This window comes from Crassostrea angulata, chromosome 3 (assembly GCF_025612915.1).
Source record: "Crassostrea angulata isolate pt1a10 chromosome 3, ASM2561291v2, whole genome shotgun sequence".
Classification (NCBI taxonomy): domain Eukaryota; kingdom Metazoa; phylum Mollusca; class Bivalvia; order Ostreida; family Ostreidae; genus Magallana; species Magallana angulata.
This window is the reverse complement of record NC_069113.1, coordinates 25657054-25678455: the sequence shown is the minus strand read 5'-3', so window position 1 is coordinate 25678455 and position 21402 is coordinate 25657054. Positions and strand designations below refer to the sequence as shown.

General features: G+C 33.9%; 1 protein-coding gene across 5 annotated transcripts in view; it reads right to left on the bottom strand.

Annotated features, from left to right (window-relative positions):
- Positions 1–1581: 1581 nt before the first annotated feature.
- LOC128176147 (1-phosphatidylinositol 4,5-bisphosphate phosphodiesterase beta-4-like) overlaps positions 1582–21402 on the bottom strand; it is a 43822-nt gene continuing 24001 nt past the window's right edge. For 2 of the 5 annotated variants that reach the window (XM_052842246.1, XM_052842247.1), the window contains exons 10-34: positions 20788–20848; positions 20528–20636; positions 20044–20254; positions 19646–19739; positions 19029–19108; positions 18610–18694; positions 18232–18322; positions 17766–17885; positions 17096–17161; positions 14740–14879; positions 13626–13767; positions 13005–13089; positions 8801–8873; positions 8455–8558; positions 8175–8277; positions 7560–7724; positions 7010–7214; positions 6517–6714; positions 5994–6210; positions 5661–5706; positions 5302–5477; positions 4584–4685; positions 4105–4249; positions 3295–3392; positions 1582–2977 (exon numbers count right to left, since the gene is read on the bottom strand). In XM_052842246.1, the coding sequence (XP_052698206.1) occupies positions 3324–3392; positions 4105–4249; positions 4584–4685; positions 5302–5477; positions 5661–5706; positions 5994–6210; positions 6517–6714; positions 7010–7214; positions 7560–7724; positions 8175–8277; positions 8455–8558; positions 8801–8873; positions 13005–13089; positions 13626–13767; positions 14740–14879; positions 17096–17161; positions 17766–17885; positions 18232–18322; positions 18610–18694; positions 19029–19108; positions 19646–19739; positions 20044–20254; positions 20528–20636; positions 20788–20848 (2887 nt within the window). In that variant the 3' untranslated portion in view covers positions 1582–2977; positions 3295–3323. Of the gene's footprint in view, positions 2978–3294; positions 3393–4104; positions 4250–4583; positions 4686–5297; positions 5478–5660; positions 5707–5993; positions 6211–6516; positions 6715–7009; positions 7215–7559; positions 7725–8174; positions 8278–8454; positions 8559–8800; positions 8874–9632; positions 9718–13004; positions 13090–13625; positions 13768–14739; positions 14880–17095; positions 17162–17765; positions 17886–18231; positions 18323–18609; positions 18695–19028; positions 19109–19645; positions 19740–20043; positions 20255–20527; positions 20637–20787; positions 20849–21402 lie in introns of those variants that run through there. The other 3 variants (XM_052842248.1, XM_052842249.1, XM_052842250.1) reach the window with 3 other exon arrangements.

Below are 21402 nucleotides of genomic sequence, written 5' to 3'. Positions count from 1 at the left end.
GTGGAGACTGCAAATTAATTAAATTATATAAAAGAAAAAAACCCTCTGTCTTTTTTACACCTGTGGAGTATTGACAATTGACACAGATATCTAGACCCATATCCACATAATAATTCAAATATCTAAGTATTTTAAAAACCTATCACATTTATTGCTACAGGGACTATATGTAATGCAAAAAAAAAAAAATTAGCAATGTTCTATCACAATGCAACATTTGTACTCTACTCCTCTTGTCATGTCTTTGTGAGAAATAACAGATAAGAACGTCCATACAGTCTATTTTTGTTTTATATGATATTTCTTTAAGAAAACAGTTGACAGCTACATACAAATTCACCAACAGAGCTATACATAAAAATTAATCCACCAAACACATTCAATTGATCGACAAAATGAATCATTTTTTTTTTTTATATATAGACACTAAGGATTTATCATCAGTCAATCGTTTGTACTTAAGTTACTTGTACACCTAAAAGAATATATAAATGTCAAATAATTTATTTTTAACAAGATAGTCACATTATACAGGATGTAAAACTATGAGCAAATTTCAAATGCCTTGGAAAGAAGGGTAATAATTCAGTTTAATGCCATTTTCCTCCAGAAAATTTAAGAAAAACATATGAATCAACTAAGAAAAAAAATCAACTACAGTGTATGTTTTCCACACATCCTATTTCAAGTTCCCTTCTAATGCCAAAACATAAGACATGCACTTGTACATAAATATAATGCCCTACATATAATGCAATACACATTCCATGTTTACTTTAAACACAGTCACTTATGATTTTAAATTTAAACATTTTCAAATTTAGCAATAGTCTCACTTTTAAAGGATTATATATAATTTCAGCCTAAAATGCCCCCTCTAAAATGAACATCATTTAATTGTAATTTTTTGTTTTCTTTGTGCATATATACACGTTAAGTTCCTTCATAGTTTTCATTTTTATTCAAGCACCCACAATTGAGAAATATGACATCACAAAGTTAACCTTTTCCCGCCATTTTGCATTTTTAAAATAAAACAGCTCGTTTTCAATCGGGTTTTTTTTCTTTCAGAAAACACTGAGTAATTCCTTCAACAAACAACATATTTTCATTAAAGATGTATTTATCCAAGACTTATATGTGATAAAAAGTTTGTTTTTCTTCAATGCAATTGCTCTCTGTTTCCCATTTAAAAAAAGAAAAAAAGAAAAACGTCCATTAATGACTGATTTTGATTGAATTACAAAACAAAAATAGCGTCACTTCTGACATCATATACTGCCAGTGGGTACAAATAAACCAAACAAAAAGGTGAAAAATATATATTATATTAACTCTTCTAAAAAATGACGTCACAATTAATGTACCTGAAACACTTTAAAAAATATTGAATTATGGGGTCAAAGCTTGACTTATATCATACATAGTCCTTAATAATTAAAGTCCAGATACCTCATTTTTGGTAGTTCTCATTTCGACTAATAAGTTTACATTTTTGTTTGTAAAACTAAACCTTGTTTGTTTAAGTACAATAGAAGCAATCAATTATACATGTACAGAAGAAACAACTCATGTAATGCGTTATTTAAAACATAAAAAAATATTGCTTATTGTAATTAGTGAGACAACCTTAAAAAAAGCACTAAAATATAATAAACCCAATTCAAAGTATGTGAAAATAAAAAAAAAAAAATATCAAAATACTCATAAACTACCAGTAAACAAAATCAAAATATAGCACCGCTATAAAAGCCAGAAAATGATACTCATTTACGATTCGTAGCCAGTTAACAGACAAAGGTATATAAAACTTGCCAAAATTTGTTCATACATGTAAATCTCTTCTTCTTATCTAATTGTATTTAAAATTAAATCTTATTCTTGAAAAGTAAAAGTAAAGATACTCTCTTAAACCATTGGATTTCATATGATTGGATTTCAATATAGTTATCATTTGAGCAAAACCATGGCACATTCTACAATTAAAATAAGATTTACTATACATGTATACATGTACTTTGATGTTGAGACTGTATCATTTGTTCTCAATGCAACTGAGAGAAGCTATACCGTACATACTGGCATACTCAAATACTCTGAACACATGGAATCTATCAAGAAGCAGCTACAGTCTTTGCAAACTGGACACACACACACACAAATTCAAATGAAAAGTCCCCAAATCTTTTGTATACAAAATTGCAATCATTATAAATGTAACATATACTACAACAACATTATTGATCAACAACCTTTATCTTTATCATGTAATGCTGCAAAAGATCCTTTAAATTAAATATATATAGAGAGTTTATAGTATTCAATATACATGTACATTCAGTGTAGAAAAAAAAATCAAACTGAGACAGACATGTTTAATAAGTAAAAAGTAAATTAACTTGTAACATTTTTTTTCAACATCCTGATGTTGGGGTTTCACTTAATAAAATAAGATTCAAGTAATTTAAATGCAGTAAGTTTTCTGCTGGCTATGCCTCCGATTCATATTGTTTGTTAAATGCATGAGGGAGAGATAAGATTAAAGGGGTGGGGGAGGTCCAAATTTCCTACAGTCAAATATATAATTTATACATATTAAAATATGAATACATTGTAAATCCTAAAAAAATAAGAAATCTATATCAACAATGGAAGAAACCGTCAGTATTAGTAAACACCATGTCCCCCTGATACAATGTACAACAAGAATGCACTATCGAAAGATAGAGAGAGAGGAGGGAAATAAAAAAAATCAACCCGTCAAAAAACAGCCCTCTGTACAAAAAATCAACAAGAAAAGTCTTCAAGGAAGTCTAGATTAACAGAAAATGGAAGTACATGTAACAAGGAAATCAATACATGAATAATATATTCTTTGGCAACAAAATTCCTGTCCTTGTAATGAATACTCTGCAGAAGCTGGGTGGCCGGCAAACAGGAGATCACGGCTGATGGAGACCAGACACACATCAGCCATCTGAGGGAGGAGATAAAATGGGAGGAAACTCATTAGTGCATTAAATCAAATTTTGGATTACATGGGTCATTTTGGCTAGTCTACAGACTTTTCATGTACCGGTAAATGTATTTAGAATTCATGAAATTTTCAATGAAATTAAGAAAATATCTGTATATGAAATGAAAGGGAGACAACTCTTGCCTGCTGGCTGTTTGGCCTGAGAAACCTTTATGTCTCATACAGGTCATCAGAGTCATGAAGAGTTTCCATTTCATTCGAATTTTTACTAAATAATCTTTGAATTGTAAGAAAAAAAATTGAAGTCTTTATTTTACCTTGTTGTGTGACATTAAGTTAGACGCTATCAAACATCAGTTTCTGGACGAGATGCTAATTTGGCCTCCTCAAACATCATTTCTATTTTTTCTTCTTCCTGTAATATGCAATGAAAACTATATTACAATGCAAACAATTCTCTCTCCACAATTTCTATATATATTTAATAGTTATATAAGCAAAATATCAAATGAGAAAAAATATCACTGAATCATTTTTTACACTAAATATATAATTTATATCCCAGAAAATTTTAGAAAAATATTTGATCACTTTATAAAATAATTAAACATAATTCACAATATTTACATTTTCAAATGTCTTTGCCTGTGATAACATAACGAATCAATTTTGAACCCTAAAACCCGATAACTTCAAACATAATTGACGAAAAATGGGCGTCTTATATAGCATAACCGAAGAATGGCATTGGCTGCACCGCGTAGTAATACATAGCATGTACTACATTAAAAAATAGTGGTTTTAAAATAATGTTGTTTTTTAGTGTAGAAATTGGATATAATATAAATATAAGGAATCATTCTTTGAATATGAGGTGATAATTTCAGTCGGAATGTGGTCAAATCTGTCAAAAAGCCCTTCAGGCTTTATTGGATTTGACCATGCCCCAACCGAAACTATCACCTCATAATACTCAAAGAATGATCCCTTATTCCTTAAATATGTTCCATATTAAGTGTTAATTTTTAAACATGAATTCCCCACTTCCATCCTAACCCCACATCCTCTCTCCATACCAAAATATAATCCTTAAAAGGTTTTAAAACACAATGATCTACATGTATTACCTTCTTGCATTCCTGCAAGAATTTCTCCATCATCTGTTGATGCTGCTGGAAAAGTTTCTCTATTTGCTTTGATTGTCTGATCTTTAACCTTTTTCGCTCATCCGTGAACCGTTTAATGTTATTTTCACTTATTTCTTTAATACGTCTGCAAAAGAATTAATTTCAAAAATTACAACTTCATGCAATTACAAAATTTTTTAATCACCCTGTCACATTAAATAATATCTAGATAATGTTAGATTGTAATGCTTTTGTTATTTCTGGAAAAAATAATTTAGTCCATCTCTTTCTTATTTCATAGCCTTGTGAGTACCACTACTTCAAATTTTATAACTCTGCATCTTTGGAACTGCACAGATAAAAGAAATGCATATCTGTCATGCAGATAAAATTTCAGACACATGAAATATACTGAAGAAGATTTGTCATGACACAAATTATCATCAATTCATTCAATTGACTTCAACGTCCCCCATTACCTCTCCCTCTCTGCCTTAGCTTTGATTGTTTTATCATTCATCACAGCTTTACTGGACTCCATGGACTGCTTGGACTGTTTGACTGTCAACTCTTTTTCTTCTCTAAAAATATATCCCAAAATTAATAAATTAATGTAAAGAACATCAACATTAGGACAAGATAACATACAATAACATTCTTAAAACTACCTGCAATTGTTAATATTAAGGACCAGCACTCAGCTCTCTTTGAGATAAATGAGGACCAGCATTTGACTGTTATTGAGATATCTAAGGACCAGCACTCGCTTGCAAATGAGAATGAAAAAGCAAAGGACCAACACCTACTTTCCATTGAGATAACAGAGGACAGCATTCACTTACCATTGATATAACTGAGGATCAGTATTCACTTACCATTGAGATAACAGAAGCCAGCATTTACTTACCATTGAGATAACTGAGGATCAGTATTCACATACCATTGAGATAACAGAGGCCAGCATTCACTTACCATGAGATAACTGAGGATCATCACTCACTTACCATTGAGATAACTGAGGATCATCACTCACTTACCATTGAGATAACTGAGGATCAGTACTCACTTACCATTGAGATAACTGAGGACAAGTAAACACTTACCCTTGATATAACTGAGGACCAGCACTTACTTGCCATTGAGATAACTGAGGACCAGCACAAACTCACCATGAAGGTGAATGAGGACCACACTCACCTGTCATTGAGGACCTCTAGCTCTTTGATCTGGTCCTGTTGAGCTGCTTCAAACAGCTTTTTCAGAAGCACATTTTGCTGCACCACATGATCCCTCAGTAGTTCATGTTCATCCTTCAGCTGTTTCTGGGAGATTTCAGACCACTCCTTGGTATGCTTGGCCACCACCTCTGAAATCTGATGTATACACGAACTGGGTAACTTTCATCTAATCAAATATTCTCAAAAAATTTACATCACTGGCCAGTTGCAGATGGCCAGTGATGTAGGATGGCCAGTGTATTCATAAGCACACACATGTACTTATTTGCTCAATATTAGAGTTAAAGTCTTTAAATGCAGAATAAGATATATATGTACCTCTATTTTATGGTCATCAATTAAAGCTTTGGAATCTGTCACATCACTGAAATGGACAAAAAATAAATCATCTTCTATATAAATACCAGTCCTTGACCAAAATCATTCAAATACAGCCTTCACATTAAAAAAAGAGCATCATACATAATGCATTCAAAAAATTCAGAACTCTTCTGACAGAAAAGACAACAATAAAGTTGAAGTCATCACCTCACTTTTGTAATTTCGTCATTCTGAAGGATCAAATTCTTACAAAGGAAATATGTCCACATGTGTAGTATATAAATACCCTCTAAATAAGAGTCGTTCAGTGAAAGATATTCTGATACTAACCCTTTGTTCTTGCTTTTCTCGATGGCCGTCAGCTTTTTGTCGCGCGTTATCACTATCTTGTCCACCACCAGACAGTGTTGTTTGTGCATAGCTGACTTGTCCTTCTGATGTCTTTTTTTCATCACTTGTAGCTCCTTCTGCTGCTTCTTCAGCAGTTTCTGAAAGTTTTTGTCCGATTTCACACTCTCTCTTGTAAGGTGAGGGAAATTGGGGTCATCTGTTAAAAAAGAAGATATTGTTACATCAGTGCACACTCTGCAATGAGTGGAATCAGATTAAGTTCTATTGATTTCCAAAAAACATTTATTAATTTAAAAAAATAACCTTATGCAACAGTGTGCAGTGATGTGGTTATGGGGGAAACAATGAAACTGATCTCTCTCTTGCTCTCTAATTGGTAATTTTGTGCCTCATCCCCTTCTCATTTGCTTGGAGATTTTAAAAAGGTTAAAAAAATGTTTTCCATCATTATACCCCCTCTCCCTCTCTTTCTCTCTCTCTCTCTCTCTATTTTGAACCTCACCTTTCTTTTCGTCCTTTGTTTTGGCTTGCTGGTTGTTGGAGTTGACAGACAGTTGACCATTGGTGCTGGGTTTTAGTTCTGCTTTACTGGCATTCTTTGGAAGCACAGGGGCATCAGATATTGACTCACTATCATAGCCAAACTTATCAAACATTCTCTGCTTCTTGTCTTGGGGATTTGCCAGAATATCAGCTAGCACTGAAATAAATAAAACAGTATGTACAGGAAAACCTTAATACATGACTTAAAGAAATATTGTAAATGCATTATATTTAGCATGTCATGGCAATTAATCTTTCAACAAGTTGAAGTGGATTTGAATTGATGGATTCCTAATGTATCTATCTATAAACATACATGTATTTGTATGCCATTAAGCAGAAACTTTTTTCCACAGAAAACACTAAACAGAATACACAGCCAAATGCAATACATTTAATAGTACTTAATCAATGGAAACATGTAGCAATTCCAAACAAAGCAATAGACTTACATCCCACTTCCTCTGGTATGTATGTTTCAAGGATTATCCGACAGAATATTGTGGGGAGGGAGAGGGGAAAGTTTCCTTCCGTCCTCAGTGAGATGTAGCGATAACCTGACTGTAGCCCGTCAAGTGGCAGGATGCGCTGGCCAATCAGCTTCCCCGTATCCTCATACACGGCTATTCTAAGGACAGCTAAATCAGGCAAGACAACCTGTAAACAAAATTTTTTTAAAAACATTTAAATTCCTTTTCACATCCATGTGAATTCTAAATAATACTTTAAAATATTCATGTGAAAAGAATAATTATCCTTCAAATTGCAAGCGTTTACCTGTATTTTTAAAGATAAAAGATAGAAGTGAAAATAATAGAGCAAATCATATGCATCTTTATAACAGAAAAAAAAAGAAAAAATGTTTGTAAAATAAATACAAACAAGTTCTGTAAACAAGCACAAACAAGTATCACTTCATACTGAAATAAAGATTAAGAATACACAATTATACTTCCAATGCAACAGCTGATTTTTCTGACTTTTGTTTTTGGTTATTCCTACCTTTCTGAAGACAAACTTCTCCTCATTATAGACAGGATTGAGTCCGTTTGCTGGTACGACTTTTGTGCGCATCTCTTTCCGGATGGTGTCAGTGGCCAGTCCATACATGTCTACCTCCACATAGGTACCTACTTTCTTGTCCGACAAAAACTGTCCAGATATAACCTAAAACAAACATTGCACTTATATGTATTATGCTCCCTTTTACATTGTACATGTAATGATATTACAAAAAGTAAAGTAAACTCACTTTATACAATAAAGTTCATATAGGAATATACGTTTGTCATACTTTACAGCATAGGATAAAGATCACTAGCCCACATAACAAGATGTGTTTGCAGCACACTGTGCTATCCAATGTGGTCAATGCACACTGATGACATGATAATTTGATGATTATAATAAATTTGATAAATAATATAGGTAAATAACCATGTATATCTACTATGTGCAGTAGTCTATCCCTAACATTTCAGCATACATATGTATAAACATTGATTTACTGCTGCGATTCCACTTTGGTAACCCACGGGTGAATCACAGTAATTCTCTCTACCATCAAGAGAGCTTGTGGACTCATAACCATGGTATGTGACGATGGTCCAAATTTACCTGCACTGAACACTGTGCTGGAATGATTCCGTCCACAGTGCTCTCCAGAAAGGGGTCAAAGTTTCTGTCCGGTCTCCTCATGAAGTCTGGTTTCAATAGAAATCTACAATAATGCAAAGTCTCCATCAATGATACATACATTGTACATTTAAAAACATTTTTTAAAGTTTGTATTGGAAAAGAGGAAATATACTATGCCCATCAGGGGAAAAAATTGTTATATGGACAAATAGTAAACGTTTTATTGAACTTTAAATACCCACTTATTCCTTGAACTTACCCACAATTCCCATTGTACTCAAACTTTCCCTGATTGAGTTGCATGGCTAAATCAGGGGTCTGAAAATTGAGAGCCACCATTTGACATCCAGCATTCCAGAAAAGCTGTCATTCAAAAAAGAGAAATTCAAATAAAACCATGCAACCATAATTAAGTGCAATGATAGGATTTGTGTGTTGTAAATTACTGTCATGCTTTTTTCTATGGTAGCTTTTGCTATAAACTTATTATGATAGATATTTTGAACTTCAAAAAAAAGTTACTTTCTTTTTCTTGCACCATTTAAAAAAAAAATTCTTAGCAAATGTAAATTTGACCTGACTGGAGTAGTTAATGCTGAGTTTACCTGGGGCATGTAGTTGCTCGAGTCCACTCGATGACCTCGGGGATAAATCCGACTCATTTGGCGCTTGTTATAGCTAGGGAGCATTAAGGATTTCTCGGTACAAAAGACCTTTGTTTGTGTGATATCATTTTTTTTTTTTAACTACTGCCTTATTTTCAACAACCCTCTCATTTACAACACCAAATGGAGGCTCATTCTCTACAAAAACTGATTTCATCTGCATTACTAAAATGAACATGCAACAATCACAATATTTAAAACGTTTGCAATGAAATGAATATTATTTTAGGCCACTCCAAATTTTTGATATACAATTTTCCCATCAATTCCTTTTAAATAAGTTTTTTTTTAGCTTTCTATAAAGCAACTTTTACCTTGACCTTTGGTAACATTTGACCTTGAACCATGTATGTATTAATTTCCTCATAAATTAAATGATATATTCCAACCTTCTTCCCTAAAATTTCTAACTTTAGAAAGAATAAGTTTGCCTCCATAATTCTTATCATATCCAGGTTAATTTCCATTTGCAAAAAGCTTTTAGCGCATGTTCAATATAATTTTGAACACTCTCTAAAAACAGTTTGTTTGCATTTAATGTAAATGTTAGAGTCAATCCCTTTTTTTGGATGCCTTCTCTTGAAATATAAATATTCTGCCCTACTCTGTATCACATTAAAACATCAAAAAACAACTTCAGTACTCTACCACAATTTGTCAAAATAACAAAGTATGGACCTGACAAGACAAACAATAATCAAGTGCACAATACTGATTCTACAACTGAGCAAGCACATCCAGGCTATACACACGATATGTCATGCAAGGATACGCTAGAAGCTCTACACAAGAATGCTTGATTAATCCAAACGCAGAATTCTCATTAAAAGACGACATTTGGTAATGGATATTGCGAGCTACAATGAAAAAAAAAAATCAACAAATGAATGAAAGAAACTTTGAATCAAACAAACATGCAAATACTTTGCTCACTGGTATAAACATGTACATATATACTGAAGATGAATAATTAAAATGCAATATATAAAATTAAAGTACAACATAGGCATATTTGCATTTTCGTTAACTTTTGGGTTGTTTCCCATACATCCAGCTTAAAATATCCTCACTCTGGTTTATTCAGGAAATTTCCAACATTTTGTTGAAAACATATCCATTTTAAAAACAAAAGGCCCAGGGGCCACATCGCTCACCTGAGCAACAATTGCCTTAATTCTGATCAAATTAGCATTACAGTATCAAATTATCTTGGCAACTAAGTACAATAGATCTTGCTAAAAAAAAGTTGAAAATCTGCCAATATTTATCCACCTCTTTTTTTGGTAAATACCACACCCTTTTTGTTGTTGTACCTGTGAGAAGATATTTCTCTATTCCTATATACTGTGGTTTCATTAATTTTCGTGGGTATCAATTTTCGTGGATTTTCTGAAAACCACAGTTTGAAGGATACATAATTTCGTGGCCAATGATCCTATCAATACAAAATGTTTGTTGAAAGTGAATTTCAATGAACATTTAATTTCATGGATCAACTTAACAACGAAATCCACGAAAATTGGTATTCAACGAATATTGATGAAACCACAGTACCCCCCCCCCCCCCCCCCCATTTCGTGGCCCCACTTTTCTCTAGGGAATCATGGTTTATCAAACTTTAATCTGCATAACCTGTGCTTTCACACTATGTACTGAGTTTTGGACCGAAAACTTTCCCAGAATATTTTTAAGATTTATATATTCCTATGTAAAAATTCAAACCGCCATCACGGCCCCGCCCTACCACTAGGGACTGTGTTTTGCAAACTTGAATTTACACTACCCGAGGATGCCTCTACACAAGTTTAAGCTTTTTCTGGCCAAATAGTATTTAAAAAGAAGATTTTTAAAGATTCTCTCTATATATTCCTATGTAAAAAGTCATCCCCAATTGTGGCCTCACCATAACCCCTGGACTATTATTCAAACAAACTTGAATCTATACGAACTGGGGATGCTTCCACTCAAATTTGGGCTTTCCTGGCCTAATAGTTTTGAGAAGAAGATTTTTAAAGATTTTCTCTATATATAAAAATGTATCCCCCATTGTGGCCCCACCCTACCCCCAGGGACCATGATTGGAACAAACTTGAATCTACATTATCTGAGGATGATTACACGCCAATTTGAGATTTCTTGGCCAAATTGTTTTTAGAAGAATCTTTTAAAAAGATTTTCTCTATATACTCCTATGTAAAACTTGATCCCCCAATTGTGGCCCCACCCTACCCCCGGGGACCATGATTTGAACAAACTTGAATCTACACTATCTGAGGATGCTTCCACTCAAATTTGAGCTTTCCTGGCCAATAGTTTTTGAGAAGAAGATTTTTAAAGATTTTCTCTATATATTCCTATGTAAAACTTGATCCCCCAATTGTGACCCCTCCTTACCCCTGGAGACCATGATTTGAACAAACTTGAATCTACACTACCTGAGGATGCTTCCATTTTAATTTGAGCTTTACTGGCCAAATAGTTTTTGAGAAGAAGATTTTTAAACATTTTCTCTATATATTACTATGTAAAACATGATCCCCCTATTGTGTCCCCACCCTACCCCCGGGGACCATGATTTCAGCAAACTTGAATCTACACTACCTGAGGATGCTTCCATTTTAATTTGCGCTTTACTGGCCTAATAGTTTTTGAGAAGAAGATTTTTAAAGATTTTCTCTTATATATTCCTCTGTAAAAATTGATCCCCCAATTGTTGCCCCACCCTACCCCCGGGGACCATGATTTGAACAAACTTGAATCTACACTATCTGAGGATGCTCCCATTTTAATTTGAGCTTTTCTGGCCTGATAGTTTTTGAGAAGAAGATTTTTAAAGATTTTCTCTATATATTCCTATGTAAAACTTGATCCCCTTCTTGTGGCCCCTCCCTACACCCGGGGACCATGATTTGAACAAACTTAAATCTACACTATCTGAGGATGCCTCCACACAACTTTAAGCTTTTCAGGCCGAATAGTTTTTGAGAAGAAGATTTTTGAAAAAAACCAACAAATTTTCAATAATTCTCAATTATCTCCCCTTTAAAGAGGGCGTGGCCCTTCATTTGAACAAACTTGAATCCCCTTCACCTAGTGGTGCTTTGTGCTAAATTTGGTTGAAATCTGCCAAGTGGTTCTTGAGAAGAAGATGAAAATGTGAAAAGTTTACAACGACGACGACGACAACGACAACAGACAACGGACAAATTGTGATCAGAAAGCTCACTTGAGCCTTTGGCTCAGGTGAGCTAATAATACAGTGTACTTTAAAAAAAAATTATTAACACAGTGTATTTTTTTTTTTTAATCTAGTCTTCTTTCATTATCAAATTTCTTCTTAAATTTTAAATAATTGTCCTATCAAAATCTGATATAAGAAAAAATATCGTTCTAGGATAAACAGCTACTTTAAAATTGATGTTTAATTAACTAAACAGCATCAGAGATGGTGTCAATGAGAGCTACAGATGAATTGCTATCATGAATATCAACTACACTTTTTGAAAAATTATATTTATCTTATTTTTACTTTAAAACTTTTAGAGTAAATACAACAAGCATGCCAATAGACAAATAAAACAAGGCACATATTTTATAACATGTCACATTCACTCAGTTTGAGTGTACCTTTGGTACAATACAAGCTAGAATTATGAGCATGACGTTTGCATAATCAAGATCATTTTAAAATTTTATCATCCCCAGTAGGCCTACTCAAATATTTTTTTTTTGGCAAGTTATAAAAAAAATGTAAACTGAGTTATTCCCCTTTTTTAAATCTCCCAATCAGTTTAAAATACTTGTTTGTTGCATTATACATGTATTTTGAAATTATTTGGCCTGAGAAATTCAAGATTGACTATTTTCCCTCAGTCTCTAATTTAATTATTCAGTGTTAGAATGAAATAAGTCAGTATATAAGTGGTAGTGAAAAACATTTTGCTCTTTAACAAAATGAACCACTCAACATCAGATATGAGCTCTGTGAGAATGGTGAAATCTTTTGATGTTAATCAAGAATAAATTAACAAATCCTGAAAAAATAAACAATAATGAATCAAGGATTGAATCATGTAATCCACCCCACCCTTCCAAAGTAAAATCCTTGATCCACTCCTGTTTTAGTTAGTTAGAGGAAGGATACTTGACAAGCTCTATTGCCTGAGATTTGAGGTATTGGAGTCCTACGTTTTCATTGAAGGATGACATGTGATAATGAACATTTTGCTCTGTAAAAAGAAGATAAAGAAAACAATTCAATTACTTGGATATCAATTATGAAATTGCTCAGTCCATAGGAGGCAAAATGTCACTTCAGATCTAAAATCTCTATTTTGGGTCTTTAAAGTAACCTGAACACTGGTGTTCAAATTGCACCATTTTAGACTCTTAGAAAAGACAAAGCTATACAAAGCTTAATAAATATCATCATTACATAGAAGATTTTCCGTTCAGCCAGAATTATAACGTTAATCCCACATCTTGTTGTTCTGTATAACTAGGACAAAAACCTTTTCTTTCATTCTCAACTGATATTTCTAGGTAAATCACATAACCATTTAACAATAGTACCTAAACCATGTATCCCATTGTTGATATACAAGCTTGTGTATTTAAACTATAGGTACGTAACACCAAAGCCACCATTAAATTGTGCGTACTTTTTTCAATTTCTGAGGTTTTCTCAAGTATCCAAATGCTAGAGGACAAGATTAACTGTGATCCTAACAACTGCTGAGGGAACGGGTGTGTCTTCATGACCTACCTTCTGCAACCTTGAAGCCCTGGAACTTGACGGGTTGAGCATAGTTGACCATGGATGACAGATAGGGATGGATGTTGGTGGTGGCTCTCTCATAATGGTAGGCAGACATCAAAGCAGCTTCCTCATCTGCTGTGAGGCTTCCCTGTCAAATCAACAACAAAAAATTGTATATTAAGAGGACATTGTACATCAAATATCATACATGTATGTTAAATCAAAACATAATACTAGTATCATTATCCAAAAAGTCAACAGATATGTGAACCCATATGTGCATAAATGCAAAGAAGTACACTTCTTTTCATCGAGAGAAAATGCAGCGATGTAGTGACATCCAATAAGAAATTTAGCTAAAATATCTACAGTACTGATCAGACCCAACCTAACACCAAAGTAAAACCCAACTAAAACCCGGGTTTATTTTCGAGGTTTACTTGGGGTTTACTTTTTGAAAATTTGGGTCCAATCGGGGTTTACTTTGGGTTTACTTGGAAATTGCTTTTGAGGTCAACTGTAAGCACTAAAGTGTGAATCAGACCTGTCTTCTGACTTGGTTTACTCTCTGTGTCCACTCTGGGTTTACGGGAGTAAACCCAGAAAGTAAATCCTGGGTTTCGTTGGGGTTTGCTCTCTCTGTTAGATTGGGTCTAATAGGTACTGTAGTGACTTCAGAATTGTTTACCTTAATCATATATTAATTGTTAATCAAAATGACTTATGTTACTGTAAAGATGGTTATTTATGGGTTTGGGGAAATTTACTCAGTTACATGCTAAGCTCATATAAAATTGCTTTTAAAAATACTTTCGTGTGTATGGTAAAAAATTCAAACTTCAGAGTGATAAATCATGCATCCGCATTTTTAATACCCACACGTTTGACTTTAGAAAACATATACTTAACCCCCAGCGTAAATAATCCCTTTTTCAGTAGTTAAAACAACCAATTTATAATAAACAGTATGACTTGGTGGTGGAAAGTTGTGTTAAGTTAAACTGCCATTTACAAATCAAAAAAGATGTTCAACTGTGCTTTCTAACACATATAACATTAGTACATGTACAGCCATATGAACACCCCCAAACCTTTGAGTCCTGGTTCGCTAAAGCCTCACCTTTTTACCAGAAAACTGTCGGAACGTCTTCTTGGCCAGACTGTCCTCTCCATCCATGCTGCTGTCCATGTCCTCACTCTTCCCAAGATGCAACTCTGGGTGGGCGTCGGTGTTGGTGCTGACTGTTGGGGGGTCAATTTCTGTAAACACAATTCTCTTTAAAACATATTTTACTTTTAAAGTTGATGCAATGACTATGTAAAGTTCTCATTATCAGGGTTCATGCCAATAGTCATCAGCTTCATTGAAATTTCTATACAGGCACACGGCAGTGTATAGCATGCAGCAGAAATTGCGACTTTTTGTTTGACCCATTCTCTATATGTGTACTTTATTGTTAGCTGAATAATTACCTTAAATATACAATTAACCTCTTTGGCCCTGTTGCACTTTAAGGTCAATATGTCAATTTGTTTAATGAAACAAATAATTGGTAAACAAAACAAGAAAGTTCATTAAGAATGTAACTGGATGGGAGAAATAATGCTGGATCAGACCAGGATTCGAATCCACACCCCTTGAATCTCTAGTCAGGTGCTCTACCAACTGAGCTATCAGGCACAGTATTCGAACCAGTCTGGTCAGTCATTATATATTTCTCCCTTCCCTTTATAAGTATAATCCTTTCAAAAAGTAATATAATTCCAAGCAAAATCTAAAACCCTTTGCAAAATAGAACAGGTTCAATAAATTTTTAATAAATAGTATTCAGAATCATATATTGTCAATCTATTCACTTCTTAATATTTTCTTAAATAGCATGCATTCCATTTTCTCTACAGGTTCTATACATGGAATTTGAAAACATTAATACCGTTCATAAAAGAGACCCCCAACAGTCATATCTGAGCATAATCCAATCTCAGAGTCTTCACATGATGGCATTAATGAAGCAAATAAACTGATATTGTATACATGGAAATATTTGCCCCTTTTAATTTTCACCCCTTTTGCTCTCATTGTCAGGGGGTAAAATTTAGACTGGGCAAATAATTGTGCTTATTAGAAAGAGTATATATTTCTGACTGTCTAGGCAAATTAATTCAAGAAGGGGCGAAACTATTTGCAAGTGTAGAAGGAGGGGAAAAAAAAGTATGGGTTTTAAATAACCTTGTTAATCGTAGTTTATTTGCTCTATTTTTAATGTAAGACCAATGGCATCCCACCCCAATGCCATGATCCATGACCCTGGGGTTATGAATTTTACAGTTTAGGAACATGGTTCCTTGTTTATCTAAACCACAGACTTTGTCTGTTAAAATATCCAGTAGTATTGAAGAATTTTTTTTAAAAAAAATTCTACTTCTTCATTTTATGCCCAGTTTTACACTCATTATGAATTTACTGTAATTAATGCTAGCTAGACCCTGGCGAGACAGTACGACAGACAAACACGAATAGCAAATGGTCATCCGAGTATCTAGATGACCGCAATTTACTATGGATAAATTCTAATAAGTTTTTTTTCAAAAGCTAATGCATCTATACATGTATACATAAGCACATTTACATAATCATTCAATACACATTCAGTAGCTTTCTACATCTACTGGTTTTTTGTGTGGCAGGGGTTTATGTCTAAGCATTCCACAATCTCTAGAGGAGAGCATTCCAGAATATAGGTCATACACAGCATAGCATATCAGAGAACAGGAAATGGATGTTCAGAGAGTTGGCTATCATAAGCTTTCTGGTGAAAAAACATTCAAGTGACTGCACAGCAGAAATGACAGTTCTGATTATAAATCTCCAATCTCAGCTAAGAAATCAAGAAGAAGAAAAATCATGCTAGATAAATGAATATAAAATGGAGGAGAACTTGATAGAGTTCAGAGGTCAAATTCATCATCTTCAATGACCCAAAATATCATAAATATTGCCTCCCAGATGATTATGTTCCACAGTTCAATGCTGAAGGAAAATCGTAAAAACCTCCCCATATACAGATTCAGTTTCCAAAATAAAAAAAAGGCTACTATAAATATGTATCATTCTTGTACACTCATTCAGACAACATGGGGAATCTAGGGGAGTAATGAAGAACAGCCAACTAGTTGCAATATGCCTCGTGGTTATCTGATATTTCCCCCTCCCCCTTCCCTTTTGACTGCAACAGAATTTTTTGTGCTGATTTTCTGATCCATTTTATAATTTTCTAAAAACATTTTAATACTGGCTCAGTAAATTCAAACTTGCTTTAATATACAATAGATTAATAAATTTCAAGAAATATATATGTACATGTATAATGACAAAAGCAGAGAATCCGTTGTTCTTGACCTTTGACCAGGTAGCTGTCCTTGACCTTTCCCCTTGTTCAACTAAACTTGACTGAAGGGGAGTGAGATGTCTTCACCTTTTTTTGGTGAAGCGGATCGAGTGTCTTCGGCTCGCGAATCTGAGCTGGACTGGTCATCTTCCGCTGCATTAATTCACATTAAGCACAAGATGTAAGCATGCTCTCTTTTGATTTCTTTAAAATCATCATTAAGGCAACAAAGTTTGACCATCTACTCCCAACAACAAACAAATTTCCGATCTTTATTGAAGGCAAAAACTTGATGCATTTAGTGTTTGATCTATATCTACATATTCAAAAAAGGACTAATCAGACATCTACATGAACAATGTACTAAAATTATAATCATTCAAATATTTATTTTTTTTTTAAAAATAGTTTGGGTTTTTTCGCCGAAAACTGTCCTATAAAAAGAAGCCAAAGGTGTGTGAATACGAAAAAATACTGTGTCGTTTAGAAATAGTGATAAATTACTTCAATGTTCTATATGATTATATATTTAAGTAAAACTAAAACATTGCTATAAATACATGTAGTCTGCATGTAGTATGTACTGAATCAAAAAAGGTGCATCTTCCAAAGTAAATAGTAAAAAAAAATATGAACCAAAAAAACTATTAACTATTTCATTTATCCGGTTATTCACAAATTCAGAGCTGGTCCATAAATAAAATGTTAAAAATAAAAGATGGAGAATTCTGGGATGGGTCATGTGACTGAAGCTTACCATTCATTGGCCCATCCTCTCCCTCAATGTCCTCTATGACCTTGTTCAGTGGGTCTTGATCCTGGGCCGACTCTTCTGCTGCTATTTGATACTGTCCTTTTATAAATAACTCCAACTGTCCTGTCAAAAAAATAAACGGATAACTGAATTTGACTTAATAGCTGCGAAATCTTTTTATCAGTAATGAAAACATTCAAAATATTCAACAAAGCTTTATCATGTAATATTCATGAACAGGGTTGTCTCTAAAAATTAAAGTAGAAGGAAGAAATAAAAAAGTAGAAGGGGGGTCTGGGGGTCTTGCTGATAGCTACATTGTGTTGAAATGCAATAATAGCCGGGTAATTAACACATTATAGGCGGGGGAATTCCCAGCCTCCCGGGTCTTAGAGACAACCCTGCACAAATTTTCATGTGTACATGTATATAACATTTAAATTTCATGAGGTCATGCTTTTTAACTCACTTCTTTCTACTTCTGGTCGTAGCCTTTTGTTCTTGATGAGTATTTTTCCTTTGAGCTGATTGGGAGATGGTAAAGGTATAGCAGGTTGCAGCTGTAAGACAGAAACAAATACCTACATCAAATTTATTCCGTCATTTCTGTTTCTCACCTGGGGCTTAATTCATAGCATGATAAATTAAGAAAGGAAATGGAATAATTATCTTTTTATCATTTGACTTGGAACTTTTCTCCTTTGATCAAATATTCAATATCTCTCTTCAATATTTCATAGAATTTCTATTAATCTGTAATACTGAGCCAAAAAGCTAATTATTAAAAAATACAATTAACAAAATTACCATAAAAACAAAAATTACAATTTACAAAAACTGGTCTTACTGGGCAACTGTCCAATGGTTTCTTTAACAACATGTCTCCAAAAATTTCTTCACAGTATTTGGCCATTTTGTATTGTTGCGGTTTACTGAAACGAGAGATAATGTTTGTCCATCACATGTTGCACTACAATACCTTGTCAATCAATAAGGATAGATACATACATGTAAGTATGATACTTACTTATTAGTATCACACAGTCTTTTATTCAGTTTGAATGGAATTAAATACTTTCCTCATTTCGATTTACAACAAAAAACATATTACTTATCTTAATCTTTAGACAATATTACATTTAAGAAAATAAATTGAATTTCTGCCTACATTATACAATATATAAACATAACTTGAGACAGTTTATCCCAAGTACTGGTAAAATCTGAAAACTTGAATGCTGAACATACACTATATGTGATACAGACCTGCAGTGATTTTCAAATGATAATATGACAGGAAACTGGGAGGTGATGAATGCTGTTTCTGCTATTGCCTGGATAACATCCTACAAACACCATATACTTGGCATTGAAAATGTGGAGGTTTTAAAAGATGAAAAGTTGAATACTTTAATAGTTGGATCAAAATTTTAAAATCATTATTTCAGGATACTTTATACAGGGAAATATTCGTCCCCCATTTTATTTTCGCCCCTTCGCCTTTGTTGTCAGTTGGCGAATTTAAAGCTGGTTGAATTACAATGTTTCAAATGATCTCTCTTTAAAACAACTGTGTCTGTGCGAATTCAAGAGGAGGCAAACTGTTTGCAAGTGTAGAAGGGAGAAAATTACATGGAGCAAAAATAACCCTGTATACAGTATGTTATTTTGTAGTGGAGGGAATACATTAGACCCCACCATCACCAATATTTCAAATCACTCGGCTCAGTCCTCAACTCAAACCCTCAAAGGAAAAGTGCAATAAATTGAAAACTCGGACTTGAGGCTGAGTAATGACTTGAGGACTTGAGAACTTGAGGCTGAGTAATGACTTGAGGAAAGCTGATGGAGGTGGGTACAGGTCTCTGCTGAAAAAGAAGTACCTTAAAGAGGATATCAGTACACATGGCCATTCCATGTGTGATAATGGGCTCCTGTTCTTCTTTGGTTCCATCCCAAATATCTAACTCTATACTCCTGTAACAAAAAGGGGTTTAATGATTCAAATAACAACAACAGAATACAAAATACTGAGTGGGGGTCTCTCTGAATAAGACTCAGCCATATGTATGGATTTTTATGCATATGGAAATTTCAGGATTCTTTTTAAATCAAATGTGTTTATATACACTTTATTAGACCAATTTTACAATAATGTTCCCCTTAGCCCAGAGGTCTTTGAGGTTTTTCAATTACAGCGGTAACTAATCAATCATTTACATAAAATTTAAACAAGGGGCAATTAATTTCCAAATCTGTACCCAAATGAATCACCACTCACCTGCACCCTGCTAGCAGCACCTGTCTGTACATTTCTACAGAGGAGCGTCCACCGAACTGTCGTCCGGTCAGATATGTGTTGTGGGAGGAATTGATGAAGTAGTGACACAGGGGCTGATCCATGTCCATGTAGATGTCCAGCCGCTCAAGATACACGGGGGCATTCTCGTCTGACATCAGATAGCGACAAAACCCATCGGAACTTAACCATTCTGAAAGCAGAATTAATATAATATGGTATTACATTTACTCCTTCAAATCTCATTTAAGAATACCATCATTACAAAGGCAAATCACTGTGTATGAGAGAGAGAGAGAGAGAGAGAGAGAGAGAAAGAGAGAGAGAGACACACACACACACACTAATGATATGATATTTCTTCCAATGATTTTTTGAGGTACATGTACATAAATTTCAAAGAGGTCATATCTCTCTCATTCCCTGTCAGCTCGTGCAGGTCACTCTCACAGAATAGAATACTTGCCATTCTTAACATATTCTGGATCTTTTTCATAGTTCTGGATAATCTGCAGAATTCTTTTCTTGTTATAATGTGGGAATAGGATTTCATTTAATCGGGGATCTCTCTGTCTCTAAAATAAAATATGTGAACACATGTATTGTTTTTTTTCTATTTTGTAGAGATTTTGTGAGATACTTACATGTATTGTTTTTTTCTTTTTTATGCAAGTATCTCACAAACACTTATGAACAAAGACAAAAATTTTAATATCTTATAGTTACCTCATTGAAGAAATCTATTAATTGAGGTACAGTGAGATATGTTTTTGTGGCACTACCAGCTCTGCAAAAGAAGATCAAAAGGTTTCTGTACAATATTGTCTTTTGTTATATTCAGTAGTATATTCTCACTATATAACTCTATATAGACGAATAGTCAATAATTGTAATATCAGCTCCTCCGAAAAATATTGACCGGTCAATATTTTTTAGATATTGACCGGCTAGGAATAATATCTAGAGAACATTCCCTCTATTTCAAATAATCGCCTCTGATTTGTTGATTCGTAAACGGTGACGTAAATAATTCTTCGCGACTCCAAAACAAGGTGACGTCATAATAGACAGTCAGTCAAGGCAAGTAAACAACGAACGCGCAATTCAACGGTTTGCTATCATAACGGATATAAGGATTTGCGAATTACTGTGAAGTAAAATCAGGTAGAACACCTGTCTGATAATTCTTACGGTCGGCGGAATATCACAAGTGACCGTTTGATGCTGAGGATATTTTGGAAATGAACTTTGCACAAAATTGAATTCGTGAATTCTTTGTTGAGCTGAGAAAATTACGGCGATCTGTTTTCAATTAATTTCTTAAATTTTGGTTTGTTTCTT